This window comes from Leopardus geoffroyi, chromosome C1 (genome assembly GCF_018350155.1).
Source record: "Leopardus geoffroyi isolate Oge1 chromosome C1, O.geoffroyi_Oge1_pat1.0, whole genome shotgun sequence".
NCBI lineage: Eukaryota > Metazoa > Chordata > Mammalia > Carnivora > Felidae > Leopardus > Leopardus geoffroyi.
Genome location: NC_059328.1, coordinates 92,396,352 through 92,413,145, shown reverse-complemented (window position 1 = coordinate 92,413,145; position 16,794 = coordinate 92,396,352). Strand labels below are relative to the sequence as shown.

Genomic DNA, 16,794 nt, shown 5'->3' with positions numbered 1-16,794 from the left:
CATACTTTGAAAGACACTTAGGGTACTGAAGAACTTGTCTTCACAAGGTGACAAAATTTACTTTTAAGTAGCTTTATCCAGCACAGTGGTGATCCTGAAGAAGAAGGGACTAACCTCTACTCACTCATAGAGGGTTTTTTCCCTTTTTTAAGAAGCTTTTTAAAAATAATTTTAATTGATCATCCAATGTCACATTTCAAATCACACAAGTGATTGTAACTATAGAAGGATCTCATCTTCTTCATTCTCTAATTCTTGGTTTGCTGGTTTCTATTGTTTTGTTTTGTTTTGCCTTTTTAAGCTTTTATTTAAATTTCAGTTAGTTAACATACAGTGTAATATTAGTTTCAGGTATACAATATGGTGTTTCAACACTTCCTTGTAACACCTGGTGCTTATCCCTACACGAGCACTCCTTAATCCCCATCACCTATTTCACCCATCCCCTTCCCTGGCAACCATTAGTTTGTTCTCTGTATTTAAGAGTCTATTTTTTGGTTCGTTTCTTTTTTTGTTTTGTTTTGTTTCTTAAATTCTACATATGAGTGAAATCATCTGGTATTTGTCTTTCTCTGACTGACTTATTTTGCTTAGCATAATAGTCTCTAGCTCTATCCACGTCATTGCAGATGGCAAGATTTCATTCTTTTTTATGGATGAATAATATTCCATTGCAAAAAGTACTACATCTTCCTTATCCATTTTTCTATTGATAGATACTTGAGCTGCTTCCATAGTTTGGCTATTGTAAATAATGCTGCAATAATCACAGGGGTACATGTGTCCCTTTGAATTAGTGTTTGTGTATTCTTTGGGTAAATACCTGGTAGTCTGATTCCTGGATCATAAGATAGTTCTATTTTTAATTTTTTTGAGGAACCTCCATATAATTTTTTTGAGGAGCCTCTATGAGGCTAATCATTCCTTCTTATTCTGGCCATGGTACACAGTGGCTGCACCAATTTGCATTCCTACCAACAGTGCAAGAGGGTTTCTTTATCACCACATCCTCGCCAACACTTGTTGTTTCTTGTGTTGTTGATTTTAGCCATTCTGACAGGTGTGAGGTGATATCTCCTTGTCGTTCTGATTTGCATTTCCCTGATGATCGGTGATGTCGAGCATCTTTTCATGTGTCTATTGGCCATCTGTTATGTCTTTTTTAGAGAAATGTCTGTTCATGTCTTCTGCCCATTTTTAAATTGGATTATTTGTTTTTGTGTATACGTGTATTTTCTTTTCAGGGAACACTCTGACTCCATGAGGAACTCCTCCATCAGAATTTCCTTTTGTTTTTGTGTGTTCTAAAAGTATAAGAAAGGCCATGACAACCCTTGGTTTGGACATGATGTTCAGGCTTATCTTTAAGAATTTGTTTTATCTTGGGGTGCCTGAGTGGCTCAGTTGGTTAAACGTCCAACTCTTGATTTCGGCCCAGGTCATGATCTTTGGTCATGGGGCCTACTTAAGATTCTTTCTCTCTCCCTCTGCCCCTCCCCTGTATGCCTGTGCTCTCTCTCAAAAAAAGAAAAAATTGCTTTATTTCATTTACTGCTGAAGGTGTCAGGGCGAGGGTACCTGGATGTGCTTTCTCTTGCTCACAGCCCGGAAGGTGACCTAGGATAATGAAGCCCCTCCCCGTCCTGGCGCCAGGGTTCCTGGGGCTAAAATTCAGTCACCTCAGCCTCTCTCCATGGGCACATGTTGACCAAGATTTACTGCTGAATTGAATTCTTAACATTAGCATTAAGTTTTCTGGCCATGTTATAAACAGTTGCTTACCTTTAAATTATATGCTATACTCTTCCATTTCTCATCAAGTTCCTTTTATCCCATGTTTTCCTCTTTCTTGGATTTTTTTTTTCATTTTATTGCAACTGCATCCTCAAGAAGATCCTCCAGAGTTTAAGGGTAACAAACAGAGTATATCCCAAACTGGGTTTACTTTGATCATATTTGAATGCTAGTTTGGCTAGGTGTCAGCTTTTAGCTTCTGAATCATTTTCCAAGAGAACTTTGAAGATATTGCTCAGGTTTTTTTTTAAATTAAGGTACAGTTGACACACACAGTGTTATACTAGTTTCAGTGTATAACATAATGATTTGGCAAGTGTATAAGTTATATTATGCTTGCTCAATTGTTAATATTCAGTGTTGCAGATAATTAAGTTTGATGCTAATCATTCCTTCTTTTCTCCTCTCTCTCTCAGGCCTTAGGGTTTTTCTCTTTACTCAGATATGTCTAGATCATAATACAACTTCTGTTTGAAGACTTTTGTCTTCTTCTAATCATTTTCTTTCAAGCTCTTTATAGAACTTCTAATAAATGAATATTAGATCTCTTGGATCTTTCTCCCAATTCTACTTTTTTTATCCTTTTCACCTCTCTCTTTTTGCATTGCATTCTAGGAGACCTTCTTGGCTTAGTCTTCAGCTGTTCAGCTATGTGCATTTTGTTAATAAAACATGGCTGAATAATTTATTACTATAATTTTTACTTATAAGAACTGTTGGTTTTTGTTTTTCCTAATGGATATAATATTCCCTCAAATCTTATACATATCTCCACTACTAAGGGTTTTCTCAGGAGTAGTTCTTCCACTTACAGAGTATGGTGCTTTTTCCATGCTGGTGGTGATTCTTGGTTGTCTGATTTTGTTGATGGGCATTTGGATCGTATCCAGTTTTTAGCTATTGGGAAATATACTGCCATGAATATATGTGCGTAAGTTTTTGTATAGCGGCTTTAATCTCTCTTGGTTAGATGCCTAGGAGTGGAATTGCTGGGTCATTTGCTAAGTATATGTTTAACTTTTTGAGAAACTGCCACGGTTTTGCAAAGTGGCTATACCATTTTATATTCCCACCATCCAATTTCTCTACATCCTTGTCAGTACTTGACTTTTTTTACTATAGCCATTCTAGTGGATGAGTGGTGCTGTCTCACTGTGTTTTTAATTTACATTTCATTAATGACTGATGTTTCGGAGCATCTTTTTATGTGGTTATAACCTTTCTTTGATATTCTTTGCTGAATTGTCTGTTTAAATCTTTTGTCCATTTTTTTGGGGTGAATTTTTATTTGTAGCTACTTTTAATTTCTGGCAACTTAAATTGCTTTTCTAGTTATGGTAGTGATACAAAGTTTATTTTAAAAATAGTTGGTTTTTAAAAAGTATATAAATTAAGTGAAATATATTAAGGAAAAGATTATCACTTATCATTTTGTTGTGGCAAAAATTTTGAAGATGACATAAATGTCTAATAAAACCACTTCCTCAAGGGTAGGTATTACCAGGGTCAACACCAGCCCTTTTCTCATTCTCGATATCTCTCAGTGATTTTATCTACTCCCATAGCTTCTGCCTTGTCCCTCTACTGATGTTGTTGAAGTTCACATCTCCAAGACCTGTATGTGAGGATCTGCAAATACTGTCTACTGTCTGCTAGACATTTTGAAGATACCTCACTAGCACTTCGAAGTCAACATGTTTTCCTGACTGCCCCCTCATCACAGTGTTCCTTCCAACTTCCTATTTTGGGGTTCTCACCATTTTATAGTCACTGAAGCTTAAACTCTAGAACTCAGTCTTGCATTATCTCTTTGCTTCTTTGCCTATTCCTTAACTCAGAATGCCCCAAACTCTTTTTCTCGCAAACCTGATGACTGTCAGAGTAAGACCCTCCCTATACACATGGCAACCCAAATAACACCTTCAGAGTTCTAGATTCCTCTCTTTCCCTTACCTTCTATATTGTGTCAGTGATCAAGTTACCTCCCACTTGCTAAAGATCTTTTGTATTTTATTCCACATTGCCATTCCTACCACCTTCCCCCTAGTTCGGAGATTCATTTCTCTTCTAGATTTTTGTAATAACCCTCTTATTGTTCTTTCTATTTTTAATATTTTCTCTCTTCTTCTCACCAAAGTTTATCACTGGAGTAACCTTTTTCTAACACCGATCATGTCACTTCTCTGCTCAAAATTCATCAGTAGGAAAAAAAAAAGGAGTGGAAGATACAGGCTTCTAGTTATGGAATGAAGAAGTTTTGGGAATAAAAGGCACAACGTAGAGAATATAGTCAATTGTATTGTACTAGTATTGTATGGCAATAGATGGTAGTTGGTCTTGTGGTGAGTACAGCATAACATATAAAGTTATCAAATCACTATGTTGTATACCTGCAACTGATGTAATGTTGTGTGTCAACTACACTCAAAAATTTTTTTTAAAAAACCCCAGATTTGTCAGCAGAGAACCATTATTTATATCAGTATTTCCCAACTTCATGAGTTTGCTATAATCAAGAACTGACTGTACTCTAATTATTTTAAGAGTGGATTCATTTATATGTCAAGAAATTTACTTTAAAATAAAATTTTGTAATACTACCATAAACAGAAAGTTAGTTGATTAAAAGTAAGCATAAAATACAGGTCGCCTGGGTGGCTCAGTTGGATAAGCATCCACTCTTAATTTCGGCCCAGGTCATGATCTCATGGTTTGTGGGATCAAGTCCTATGTGCTCTGTGCTAATAGCACAGATCCTGCTTGGGATTCTCTCTCTCCCCCTCTCTCTGTCTGCCCCTCCCCAGTTTGTGCTTTCTTTTTCTCTTAAAATAAATAAATAAACATTAAAAAAATAAAAAATAAAATTAAGCATAAAATAAAAACAAATTAGTGTTGTGAATTGCTGGCTAAATATTGTATTATTTGATAAAATTATCCTGTTACTTATCCTCCCTTTTTTTTTTTAAGTTGGCAAGTATTCAGGAATATTAGCACAAAACTGAAATGTTGCCCATGATGTTACCAGAAGGACTGAAAGATAATTGAAATGAGAATAATTTTCTCACACTGTGATTTAGTGTTATTTAATGCTACTTCAACATAAGCACCACATGTATTCCACTCATTTGAAAATACTAACTATAGAATTCATTTGAAATCCTTTTCGTGGCACGTAAGTTCTCTCACGATCTCCCTGTGTTTATGGTGTCTCCTACTTTTCTCCCTTGCATTTTATCCTTAGCAAATTGGAACAATGTAGGGTTGTTATGAAGATTAAATGAGTTTATATGTATAAGGTGCTTAGAAGTAAGTGCTCCATAAATATTAGCTGTTGTTATCACTATCGTTATTAATGTGTTTTTTCTAATTAACATGTGTTCTGCCTGCTTGCAGACACTGTGACGTATTCTTGGGATGTTTTTTCACATTTGTCTGCTCAGCTAATGCCTGTTTTTTTTTTTTTTCTGCAAGTCTCAGCTCATACAGTCTTCCTCTCCTGAATCCTGCCCCCCGCCCCCCAACTCTACTATACCTTGAATACATTCCCAGTGTAACACCTGAAATATTCTCTTTGGTTATGTGAGTGGTCTGTAACTTTCTTCAGGGAAGGCACTGCATCTTCTTGTCTTTTAACCCTAGCACCTAGACCAGTGTCCAGCTCACAGTATTTAAAAAAAAATTTTTTTTAACGTTTATTTATTTTTGAGATAGGGAGAGACAGCATGAACGGGGGAGGGTCAGAGAGAGAGGGAGACACAGAATCTGAAACAGGCTCCAGGCTCTGAGCTGTCAGCACAGAGCCCGATGCGGGGCTCGAACTCACGCACCGCGAGATCATGACCTGAGCTGAAGTCGCATGCTTAACCGACTGAGCCACCCAGGCACCCCTCACAGTATTTTTTAATTCAATAAATATGGATTAAGAGCCTTAGTATGCCATACCTTATGCTAGGCATGGATGGTACAAAGATGAACAAGACATGGCCTATCTCTTTGAGGTAGGAGTCTGTTGGAAATACATATGATGTATGTTTAAGAATTATGATTATTAATTTTTTGTTTAAAAAACTGTAACAACCTAGTGAGATTCGAACATACACTCTTACTCCATAAGGCTGAGTCTCAAACCATTAATCTGTGAGTCACCCTAAAATTTTAAGTATTTTATCTCTTCTGGTTAATAGAGTGTGAGGTCTCTGATGGCAAAGACTATGTATCTCAGTACCTTTCTTCCCTCAAGGTACTTGGCATTCATTGTTTACCTCTGGTAAATACTTACCGACTTATAAGATTCAGAATTATTTGGAATGACATGGTGGCTATTGACTCTAGTATTGCACAAGTTTAAAACTCACAAATGTACTTAGCCTTGTAGCTGTGACTGAAAAACTAGGACAATGGATGCTAATGAAAATGATAATTAGTATGAAATGTGTCAATGTTAGCATGCTACAGTGGCTTTATTTGTAATACATCTCTGAAATGAGTTTCTACTTTTTTGTAGCACATTTTTGAAGCTGGAAATACCAATGATGATTCAGGATTGGACTTTGAAGAATTTATGCAGTACCTTAAAGACCATGAGATAAAAATGAGGCTGGCATTTAATAGTCTGGACAAAAATAATGATGGTGTGTGTGTTTGTGTTTTATTCACAATTAGCTTAACATGAATAATAATTGTCAGTATTAAAGGGATTTTTTTTTACTAGCTTTTACTTACTCCTGTCATCAAAGATTCAGTTATTTCTATTACTTGTCTAGCAGTAATTTTTTATTTCTAAAAATAATATATAAACTATATTTATTAGTGTTATAATTTTTGTGTGATTTTGAAAATATTTTGGTTGCAGGAAAGTTAGATAACACAGAAAAGAGCCTAAAATAAAGTAACAGTTACTTGTAACTCTGCTGTGTAGATGTCAGGTTTAACACACACACACACACACACACACACACACACACACACACACACAAATATGTAGTTGTTTGTTTTTACCTGAGAGAGAGAGCACGCTCATGTGTGTGCAAGCAATGGGGAGGGGCATAGGGAGAGGGAGAGAGAGAATCTCAAGCAGGCTCTACACACAGCACAGAGCCTGGTGTGGGGTTTGATCCTGAGACTGTGGGATTGTGACCTGAGTTGAAATGAGGAGTTGGACACAGCTGACTGAGCCACCCAGGTGTCTCTTGATAAATTTTTATATTTCCCTCTAGACTTTTTATTTCTGTTTCTTTCTTTGTTTCTCTTTCTTTCTTTAAATGAAATTGTAGTCACGCTGTATATATAGTTTGGTGTCCTATTTTTTTTCTCTGAATGTTACAATGTAAGCGTTTTCATTTCATTTAGTATTCTTCACATAGTTTTTAATGACTCTGAAATATTCTATTTATGAGTAGATGAATCATTCCTATATTGTTAGACATTTAGAATGTTTCCAATCTTTTATTCATAGTGCTGCAATCAATATCCTTGCTGATTTACAGAGAAAAGGTATATTTTGTTACAAACCTTTAAATCAGAAAGACTATAGGTAAAAGTAGAGTACCATTTCTGCATCCATATGTGGCTAATCCACCACAGGTAATTAGAACCTAATTATATGCTATTTAAGAAACATATGTGTTGATTTTTTAAGTTTTGTGAAATCTAGTTTTTGTTAATTGAAAAATTCTAACTGTACCAGAAAAGCTATTTAAAGGATTGTACTGAAAGATTTTTGGGTAAAACAAAATGTAACCTGAATGTCACAGGCATTAGTGACCTGTGATATCCATACTGCAGCGCTCTATGCTTCCAAACACTTTCCAGAAAGAAGTTTAGGCCTTTCTGGGTTCTGCCACTGAAATAGTACCCAGAAGCTTTAAAGGTACCACTTACTAATTTATGTAAATTAGACCTGGTCGTCGGTTGCTGCTGATCTTGGACCAGTAGTTCTGTTCTTGTGCTATTCTGGAATTTCACTCTCTTACTACTGCTTACCGCCATGATCATCATTTGTAAGCTGAAAATCCACCGTGTCAGATAATCAGCGAAATTAGAATGCCATTAGTAAAATATAATGCTATCACTATCTCTGGTAAAGCTGTAAATCACTGCTTGTAGCTCTTGGTAATAATAGAGAATACTTTTTCTGAGGAAAGATGGATATCCGAAAGTAATATAGTGATTGGCAATATAGATCTTTTAATTTCTGCCTTGTCTAGTCAAACTGCCAGGACTCAGCCCCCAAAGTCCTGAGAGCCACAGTCCCAGTTCTCATGGGCTTCACGTGTCTCGAACACCTGAGCTGCAACAGTTGGTGTGAGGCTCTGCTGTGGGCACCAGGGCTACTGCCCACCTGGCCTGCAGAGCTCAGGCCCCAGGAGCCCTGCAGGAGCACCAGGTCTGGCAGAGCTGCCTGCTCCCTGTGTCATCATTGTTGCCGCTTCAGTGACCACCTTGCAGAGCTCAGCCAGTTTACTTTGGCCGGCATGCTTTTTGTGTGTGAAAAAGGGAGCACATCCTCTGTTATGGGTTGAGGGGTGTGCAGCTTAAAAAAGATACGTTGAAGTCCTAGCCTCCTGTACCTCAGACTGTGACCTTATTTGGAAACAGTTCTTTACAGAAGTAATCAAGTTAAAATTATGTCATTAGGGTAATGCCCAATATCTAATATGACTGGGGTCACATCAAGGGGAATCGTGGACACAGAGGCACATGTGCACAGAGGAAGATGATGTGAAACGACCAGACTTCTGGCCTCCAGAATTGTGAAACAGTAAATTCCTATTGTTCTAAACTACCCAGATTGTGGTACTTTGTTACGGCAGCCCCAGGAAACTCCTCCCTTCTGTTATGCTTTATCAAGTGTCTGACAATACCAGAATGTTTTGGGCCTTAAAGTACAGCTTTCTCGATTCATGTGAATATGCAGTCACTTTCTTCCAGAGTGTACAAATGCTTCCAGATTGGCTGGGATAGGGTAGTTTCTGCTGTCAGGTGTGTATCATTGACCCTGGGGCTGACATTTCCTTCTGAATTCTATTACTGGATCTGGCTCACTGCATCATACCTTCCCACGCTTTTCCTTCCTGACATCATTGTTCCTGATGGGACTCTCCCAGCTCATCACACATTATATTTGTTAAACATTAATAGTATACCGGATTCAATGTTTACCACCTGCTTTCTGTCCCCCAGGAGGCTTTCCAGGCCTTATGCCAATCAGTGGAGGCAAGAGGATGCATGTGGGCTGCTGTACTATCAAACTCATTAGCAGGAAGTGCTCAAACCCCAGTGTAATCTCATCTATTTAACTTCGTTCACCAAGTAGTATCTGAGCTCCTGCTCAGTTGTTCAGCCAAAATGTCCATGGAAGCTGTTGTAAAAATGTGAATGAAGTAATTATTGAACATAATTTTATCATTAAGATTATTTTTTAGATGGAGTTTTTTGGAGGCTGAGGAAATGGTGGGAAAGAAATTAACATTTATTGGACTTTATCTTCTATATCTTATTTTTGTCTTACACAAGTCTTTGTAGCAGCTGTTTTTCACAGATGAGAACACTGAGGCTAAGGAAGGTTAAATAATTTTGCCTTCCATTGGCTTTCCCAGTGAACCACATCTCCCAGCACTTATGCCTTGGTGTAGCCATATACCACACAGACCTGTGTTTGGCCATTTGACTTGCTTCAGCCATTAGCACATTAGCAAGGCTTAATAAGTATTTGTACATTGGAACTTGTCCTCTTGGAATACTCTTTCTTGAACATCCTGAGCCGCCAGAAAAGAGGTCTTAGCTACCCAATTGGAGAGATCGCATGGAGAGAAATGCTCATTTAGTAATCAATTATTTTACATTTCCATCTGAGGTAATAGATATGAGTGAAGCCATCTTGGATTTCTAGCTGTAGTTGAACCTCCAGATGATTGAATTCACAGGAGTGGCCCAGGCAACACAAGCAGAAGAACCAATGAGTTGAATCAAGCTCAGATTGCATACTCATAGTCAAATATATCCTTTTTAAACCACTAAATTTTGGAATAGTTTGTTACTTAGCAATAAATCACTGGTACGGGAATGGAATATTTTGTATTTCTCCCTGGAATTGCAATGCTGGAATGGTTGTGTTCCTCCTCTCCATCCATCTAACTATTGTTATTCCATTGAATTTATTTCAAGTCCATTGTATGCTTGCTGCATATAATTAAAGACAACTTTGAATCTCTTTTTCAGGTCATATGCCTTGATTATATTCTGGAACACATTACCTAATTTTTTCTACATCTTAGCTTGGATTTTTAGCTTCTTCAGGGTAAAAATTACTTAATGTATTTTAGTTAAATGAAGCAAACAGTTTTTGAGCACTATATGTGAGTTATTGCACTAGGAACTGTGTGAACAAAGGTCTTCAGAAGCACACCATTTGGGGTGAATTAAGAATAAACATACAGAAGACAGACTATGATCATTTCTCTAGAAGCGATGTAAGGAGAGCTTAATTGTGCCAAGGGACACTTCAGATTTGTGCTGGATCAATATGTAAATAGAATGGAAAAGAAAGGGTTTCTTGAGCAAAGAGAGTAAGTAGTTTGAACAAAGGCAAAATTAGGAAATTGTCAGTCAAGGTCAGAACTGGTTAATATGGCTTTTCAAGTTTGACCCTAACTTACTATTTTTGGGGGGAAATTTCACTGACATAAAGCATATACATCAATGTGCACACATTCTAAGTTAAAAGCTCTACAAATTTTCCCAAGGCAAACACACAACATGAAAACAGCATCCAGATTAAGAAGCAAAATATTAGTAGTATCTCAGAAGCAGCCCTTTTATATCCCTGCCAAATCACTATCACCCACTAAAGTAGCTATTATCCTGCTTTCTAGTACTGTATGTAAGTCCTCAATCAATCTTTGTTAAACAAGTAAGTGTACCGTGCTCATACTGTATCTCTTGCTGAAATGCTTTTTTGTTTCTTTGGTGGTATCTTGTTTATCCTTTATTGTACTTCATTTGTGACTTTTGTTTTTCACTCCTTTATTTATGCCTCCATTACACTTTATTTATAACTATCCTATAACATACATTTGGCACAGTGTGATATAATTTTGAAATAAGTAGTTCATCCATACAAGCTGGCAAGCTTCTCAGGGGTTGTTGTTTTATTAATCTCTGGCTTCTCTCACATTTAGCATAGTGATTTTAATAGTACGCTTTCAAAATATATTTTTTAAACTATTGAGTTAATGAGCATAGTGTTCAGAGATTGTAATGGGATATAAGGCAGAGGATTCAGTTTTCCCAGTTGAAGAAAAGTTTGATTTCTAGGCTGAGGAATAGACCAGTAAATTCCACCCTGTGAAGCTTGGAACACTAGGGGCCTTGGAATGATTGCAAAGAGTCTGAAATTCTATGCATGAATACTGGGCTTTATCTATAGGCTAAATAAATAATATATCTCATACATATGTGTACTATTTATAAATGTATACAGATGCAGCTATGGCTCATAAAATATGAACTAAAGATGTGACTGAATTCATATATTTTTGATGTTACATATTTTCAACTAGGTGACATTAAGTTGATTTTTTTAATACGGAAATGTCCTCATATTTTAAAAGACTGAGTATCCTCAACTCTTTGTTTTACACAGAGGAGGAATCAAAGATTCTTTGGACTTGGATAGTGCCATGATGAGTTCTGTGTTTTAGAGTTTGAGGAGAAAATTGAATACTTAATTTTTCCTTTATAGCATCCTGCAACATGAGATTGAGATGCATACTAGGCTTGTATTCAATATATCAGTTGATTTGAGTTATAACATAGGATACGGTTGTGCTAAAAAGAATTTGTGTTGGGGGTGTCTGGGTGGCTCAGTTGGGTAAATGTCTGACTCTTGGTTTCAGCTCAGGTCATGGTCTTGTGGTATGTGGGATCAAGCCACATGTTGGACTTTGTGCTGACAGCATGGAGCCTGCTTGGGATTCTCTATCCCTCTCTCTCTCTCTCTGCCCCTCCCCTGCTCTCATTCTCTCTCTCAAAAGGAAATAAACTTTAAAAAATGCACCTTAAAAAAAGATTTTGTGTTGTATTATAATTTAGGTATGTTATTATTTTTTTAATTAACCTTATAAAATGTCGGGTGGCCTTATTTTCATGTGCCTGAATCAGATCTTCAGAGTTAGCTTTTAAATTTTTTCCAACTAATCTATCATAATCTAAATCTGTTGTAGATCTACAATCTCTTACTGGAAATCCTTAGGGTCAGATGTGTTTAGAAATTTAGAATTTGGGTTTTAGACAAGCAATACAGTGCCTGTATGATATATTATGTGATACTACAAGTGAGATTTGGGGTACCACTGTGCAATTATATATGTGAGTATTTCTTCAATGAAACAAATGAATAATTATATAGAATCATAAATAATTGACTACCAAATGAATTTTGATGACAAATATACAAGAAGTCTTTTAGTTTTCAGAGCTTTTAAGCTTTGTGTTGTGAATATGGAATTATAGGCCTAAAAAACATGGACCTTTTAAAGACTATTATGATCTAAGTATATTGCCTTATCTTTTCAGATACATTAATTTGACATTTTTTCACTTTTTAAAGGAATAATAGAAACTTCAGAAATAATTGCTGCTTTGAAATCACTGGGTATGGATATTTCTGAAGCTCAGGCAAAAAAAATTCTACAAAGGTCAGTCCTCATCCTTATTTTTAACAGTTTTTATTTAGTTCCATGTTAGAAACTAATTGCTATATATGTAGCGCCTTCCTTCCTCCCTGCCTCCCTCATTTCCTGCCTGCCTGCCTTTATAACATCAGCTTTTATTGACAGTGTTATAAGAAGAGTCCCTGAGACATTTATTGAACTGTGAGAATGCTGTTGACTGAATCATGAAGTGTTTACACTTGACAAAGTCCCTAGGATAAAATCCTTCCTGCTTCTAGTTCAAAGAACAGATGTAATTCTCTTAAGCAATTGACTTAACACGTTTCTTTTTAATTTTTTTTGACATACAAAATACTGTACATAATTAATATACACAACTTGGTGAGTTTGGAGATAAGTGAACACCTAGGAAATCATTACCACATCTGTGTCATAAATCTGTCCATCCCTTCCAAAAGTTTCCTCCTACCCTCTTATTTACTACTATTATTTTTTCTGATAAGAATACTTTTTTGTAGTTAAAACTGCAACTTATTTATTTTTTTACTGAGGTGTAACTGACATGAAACACTAGTTTCAGGCATATAATGTAATGTTTTGATATTTGCATATATTGGGAAATGATCATCACTGTAAGTCCAGTTAGCATCTGTCACCATATATAGTTAAAATTTTTTTTCCTACAATGAGAACTTTTAAGATTTACTCTCTTAGCAAGTTTCAAAATTATGCAGTATAGGATTATTAATTCTAGTTATTATGCTGTACATTACATTCCCATGACTTACCTATTTTATAACTAAAGTTTGTACCTTTTGGCCTCTTTCACCCATTTCACTCATTCCCTAAACCCCCACTTTGGACAACCCTAATCTGTTCTCTGTATCTATGAGCTTTTTTATTATTATTATTATTTTTAATATTTCACTTATAGGTGAGATGATACGGTATTTGTCCTTGTCTGACTTGTTTAACTTAGCAAAATTCCCTCAAGGTCCATCGATGTTGTCTCAAATAGGTAGATTTCCTTCTTTTTTATGGCTGAATGATATTCCATATTCCACACACACGTGTGTGTATGTGTACACACACATACCACATTTTCTTTATCCATTCATCCATTGGTAGACACTTAGGTTGTCTCCATGTAAGAACAACTAACATAAATCTGCTGTCTTAGCAAATTTTTAAATATCCAACAGAGTATTCTTACACTAGTACTTATTCTTAGAGGATTTATTATAAATGTTATAAGCACTATTTTTGTTGTCAATTTCAGCATCGATAGTGATGGAACAATGACAATAGACTGGGATGAATGGAAGTACTACTTTTTACTTCATCCTGCAAAAAATATTGATGAAATTGCTCATTTCTGGAAGCGCTCTACCGTGATTACTTTGTATTTTACTATATTTTTATTTTGTCACAAATGCCATAGCTGTTATTATGATCACATAATCCCTATACTACTTCCAGCCTCAGTGGCTAAAATAGCAAAATTCTCTCCTAATAGTGTTTTACTAATTTAGCAAGGAGCGTTAGTATTATATGTACAAACACAGCTACCACAATTTCTTTGTTTGGTAAAACCTAGAACTTAAAGTAGATACTTATCTGCTGCAAGGGCCTACTTTGCATTGAGAATAAGTTATTCCGATATAGTTAACTGTCTTAGGAAAGTGGAAAAATCATATACTTTAATTCTTTTCACAGAAATGATATACTCAGTTAGGTTTCTATCATAGGAAATGCAAAGTCAAACATTAAAATGCAAAATTTCAGAATCAGAAAGGATCAACTGTGTAATCTACCTATTCGTTTTATATAAGCACTTGACTCAGTTGTGAGGAGGAAATGAGGTTTTATAATTGAAAAATTTTTTTTTTCTTTTTTAGATCTCTGATGCAGGGGGTTAAGTTAATCATTTATTCATGGTATACTATTTGCAAATCCTTCTCTCCATAGATAATATAAGGGAGGGCCAAGAGCATAGGCTTCGGAGTCAGATGCCTAGGTTTGAACTTCACTTCTGTCATCCACTAGCTATATAACCCCTCTGTGCCTCGGGTTTTCTCAATTATATACTGGGTATAATAATGGTAAGAGTTTTGAGAATTAGTACATTAGTTAATAAATGTAGAAAAGGGCGGAGGTAATACATGTCTTCAGTAAAGGTTACTTATTATGATAAGCACTTATTCTAATATGTTTCCTCTGTGTCTTGGATATGTATATAATCTTAGGAATCATGTAGTGTTTCGTGTGTGTGCTTTTATTTTACATAGATAGTATTCTGCTAAAGGCCACAGCTGATTTTTTGCTTTGTTCACTCAATATTATGATTTTAAGATTTGTTCTTCTTTTTATGCATTCATCTAGTTTATTGCTTCTAACTACTGCATGGTATACATTTAACACATGTTCTTTATCCATTTTCCTAGTAATAGGAACTGATAAGAAATAGTTTTCTCCAACTTCAAGCAAAATGCCTTCCTCTATTGTAGCTTTGGGAATTTCACCTGAATTTCTGAGTCAGAAGTAATATGCATTTGCAAATTTTAGTAGGTTATCCAGTCTTAATTTTATAAAATATATCCATGTTATTTCCCAGGATAACTTGCTGTGGTAGCTTACATTCCCACCAGCAATGCCTGAAAGTTCCTGTTTCTCTACATATTGCTTGGTATTGTCCAGTTTTCTAATACTTTCCACTCTGTTGGGTATAAAGTGGTATCTTCTTTTAATGTGCACTTCTTTGATTTTAGTCCATTTTAAACATATCTTCATAGAAATACTAGAGATTCACATGTTCTTTTTCTATGAATTATCTATATCCTTATAAGATTTGTTGAGATATAATTGATATTTGACATTGTGTAAGTTAGGGTGTACCACATGATATTTGATACACTTATGTATTGTGAAATGACTGCCACAGTAGGGTTAGTTAGTTAGCACTTCTGTTACCTCACATAATTATCATTTCTTTTTTGCAGTGAGAACACTCATAGCAACTTGCAAGTATATAATACAGTATTAACTATAAGCACCATGCTGTAATTAGATCCCCAAAGAATTTGTTCACCTCATAACTGGTGGTTTTGTCCTTTGACCAACATCTTCTCATTTCCCTAATTCCCCAGCCCCTAACAACCACCATTCTACTGTCTGTTTATATGAATTTGGCTTTTTTTAGATTCCGTATATGAGTGAGACCATACAGTATTTGCCTTTCTCTATCTGACTTATTTCATATTTAGCATAATGCCCTCAAAGTCCATCTATATTGTTGCAAATAGCAGGATTTTCTCCTTTCTAATGGCTGAGTAATAATCTATTGTGTATATGTGTATATATATTACATCTTACACTTAGGTTGTTTACGTAACTTCACTATTGTGAATAATGCTGCAATGAACATGGAGGTACAGATATCTTTTTGAGATCCTGATTTCATTTTCTTTGGCTTTATGCCAAGAAGTGGAATTTCTGGATTATATGATAGTTCTGTCTTTAATATTTTGAGGAGCCTCATACTGATTTCCATAGTGGCTGCACCAATTAAATTCCCACCGACATTGCAGAAAAGGTTCCCTTCTGTCTACATCCTCACCGACACTTGTTGTCTCTTGTTTTGTAGTTAGTAGCCATTCTAACAAGTGTGAGGTAATATTGTGATTTTGATTTGTGTTTCCCTGATGTAGACCATCTTTTCATATACACATTGGCCATTTATAGGTCTTCTTTTTTTTTTTTTTTTTGAGAAATGTCTGTTTTGTTCTTTTGCTCATTTTTTTTCATTAGATTGTTTGTTATTGAGTTGTATGAGTCCCTTATATATTTTGGATATTAACCCTAAATAAGATATATGATTGTTCCTTTTACTGTGTAGAAACTTTGAAGTTTGATGTAGACCCACTAATTAATTTTTGCTTTTGTTACCTATACTCTTGGTGTCATATCCAAAAGGTCCTTGATGGTACCCATGTCAAGGAGATTTTTCCTTGTCTGCTTTAAGGAGTTTTATAGTTTGAGGTCTTATTTTAAGTTTTTAATCCATTTTGAGTTCATTTTTCTGAGTAGTTTAAGGTAGAGGTCCAATTTCATTTTGCTGCATGTGATTATCCAGTTTTGCCAACACCATTCTTTGAAGAGGCTATCTTGCCCATTGAATATTCTTGGCTTCTTTGTCAAATATGAATTTATATGTAAGGATTTATTTCTGGGCTCTCAATTCTGTTTCATTGGTTTATGTGTCTCTTTTTCTGCCAGTAGCATACATTTTCATTATGAGCTTTGTAGTATTGCTTGAAATCAAAGAGTA

The 16,794-nt window shown here is 35.6% G+C and overlaps 1 protein-coding gene across 1 annotated transcript in view; it reads left to right on the top strand.

Annotated features, from left to right (window-relative positions):
• The window catches only part of LOC123598358 (calcium-binding mitochondrial carrier protein SCaMC-1-like), a 52,260-nt gene that overhangs the window by 13,980 nt on the left and 21,486 nt on the right, over positions 1-16,794 (top strand). Inside the window, 3 exon segments of the mRNA XM_045478484.1 lie at positions 6,299-6,425; positions 12,404-12,491; positions 13,747-13,858. Of these exon segments, the coding sequence (XP_045334440.1) occupies positions 6,299-6,425; positions 12,404-12,491; positions 13,747-13,858 (327 nt within the window).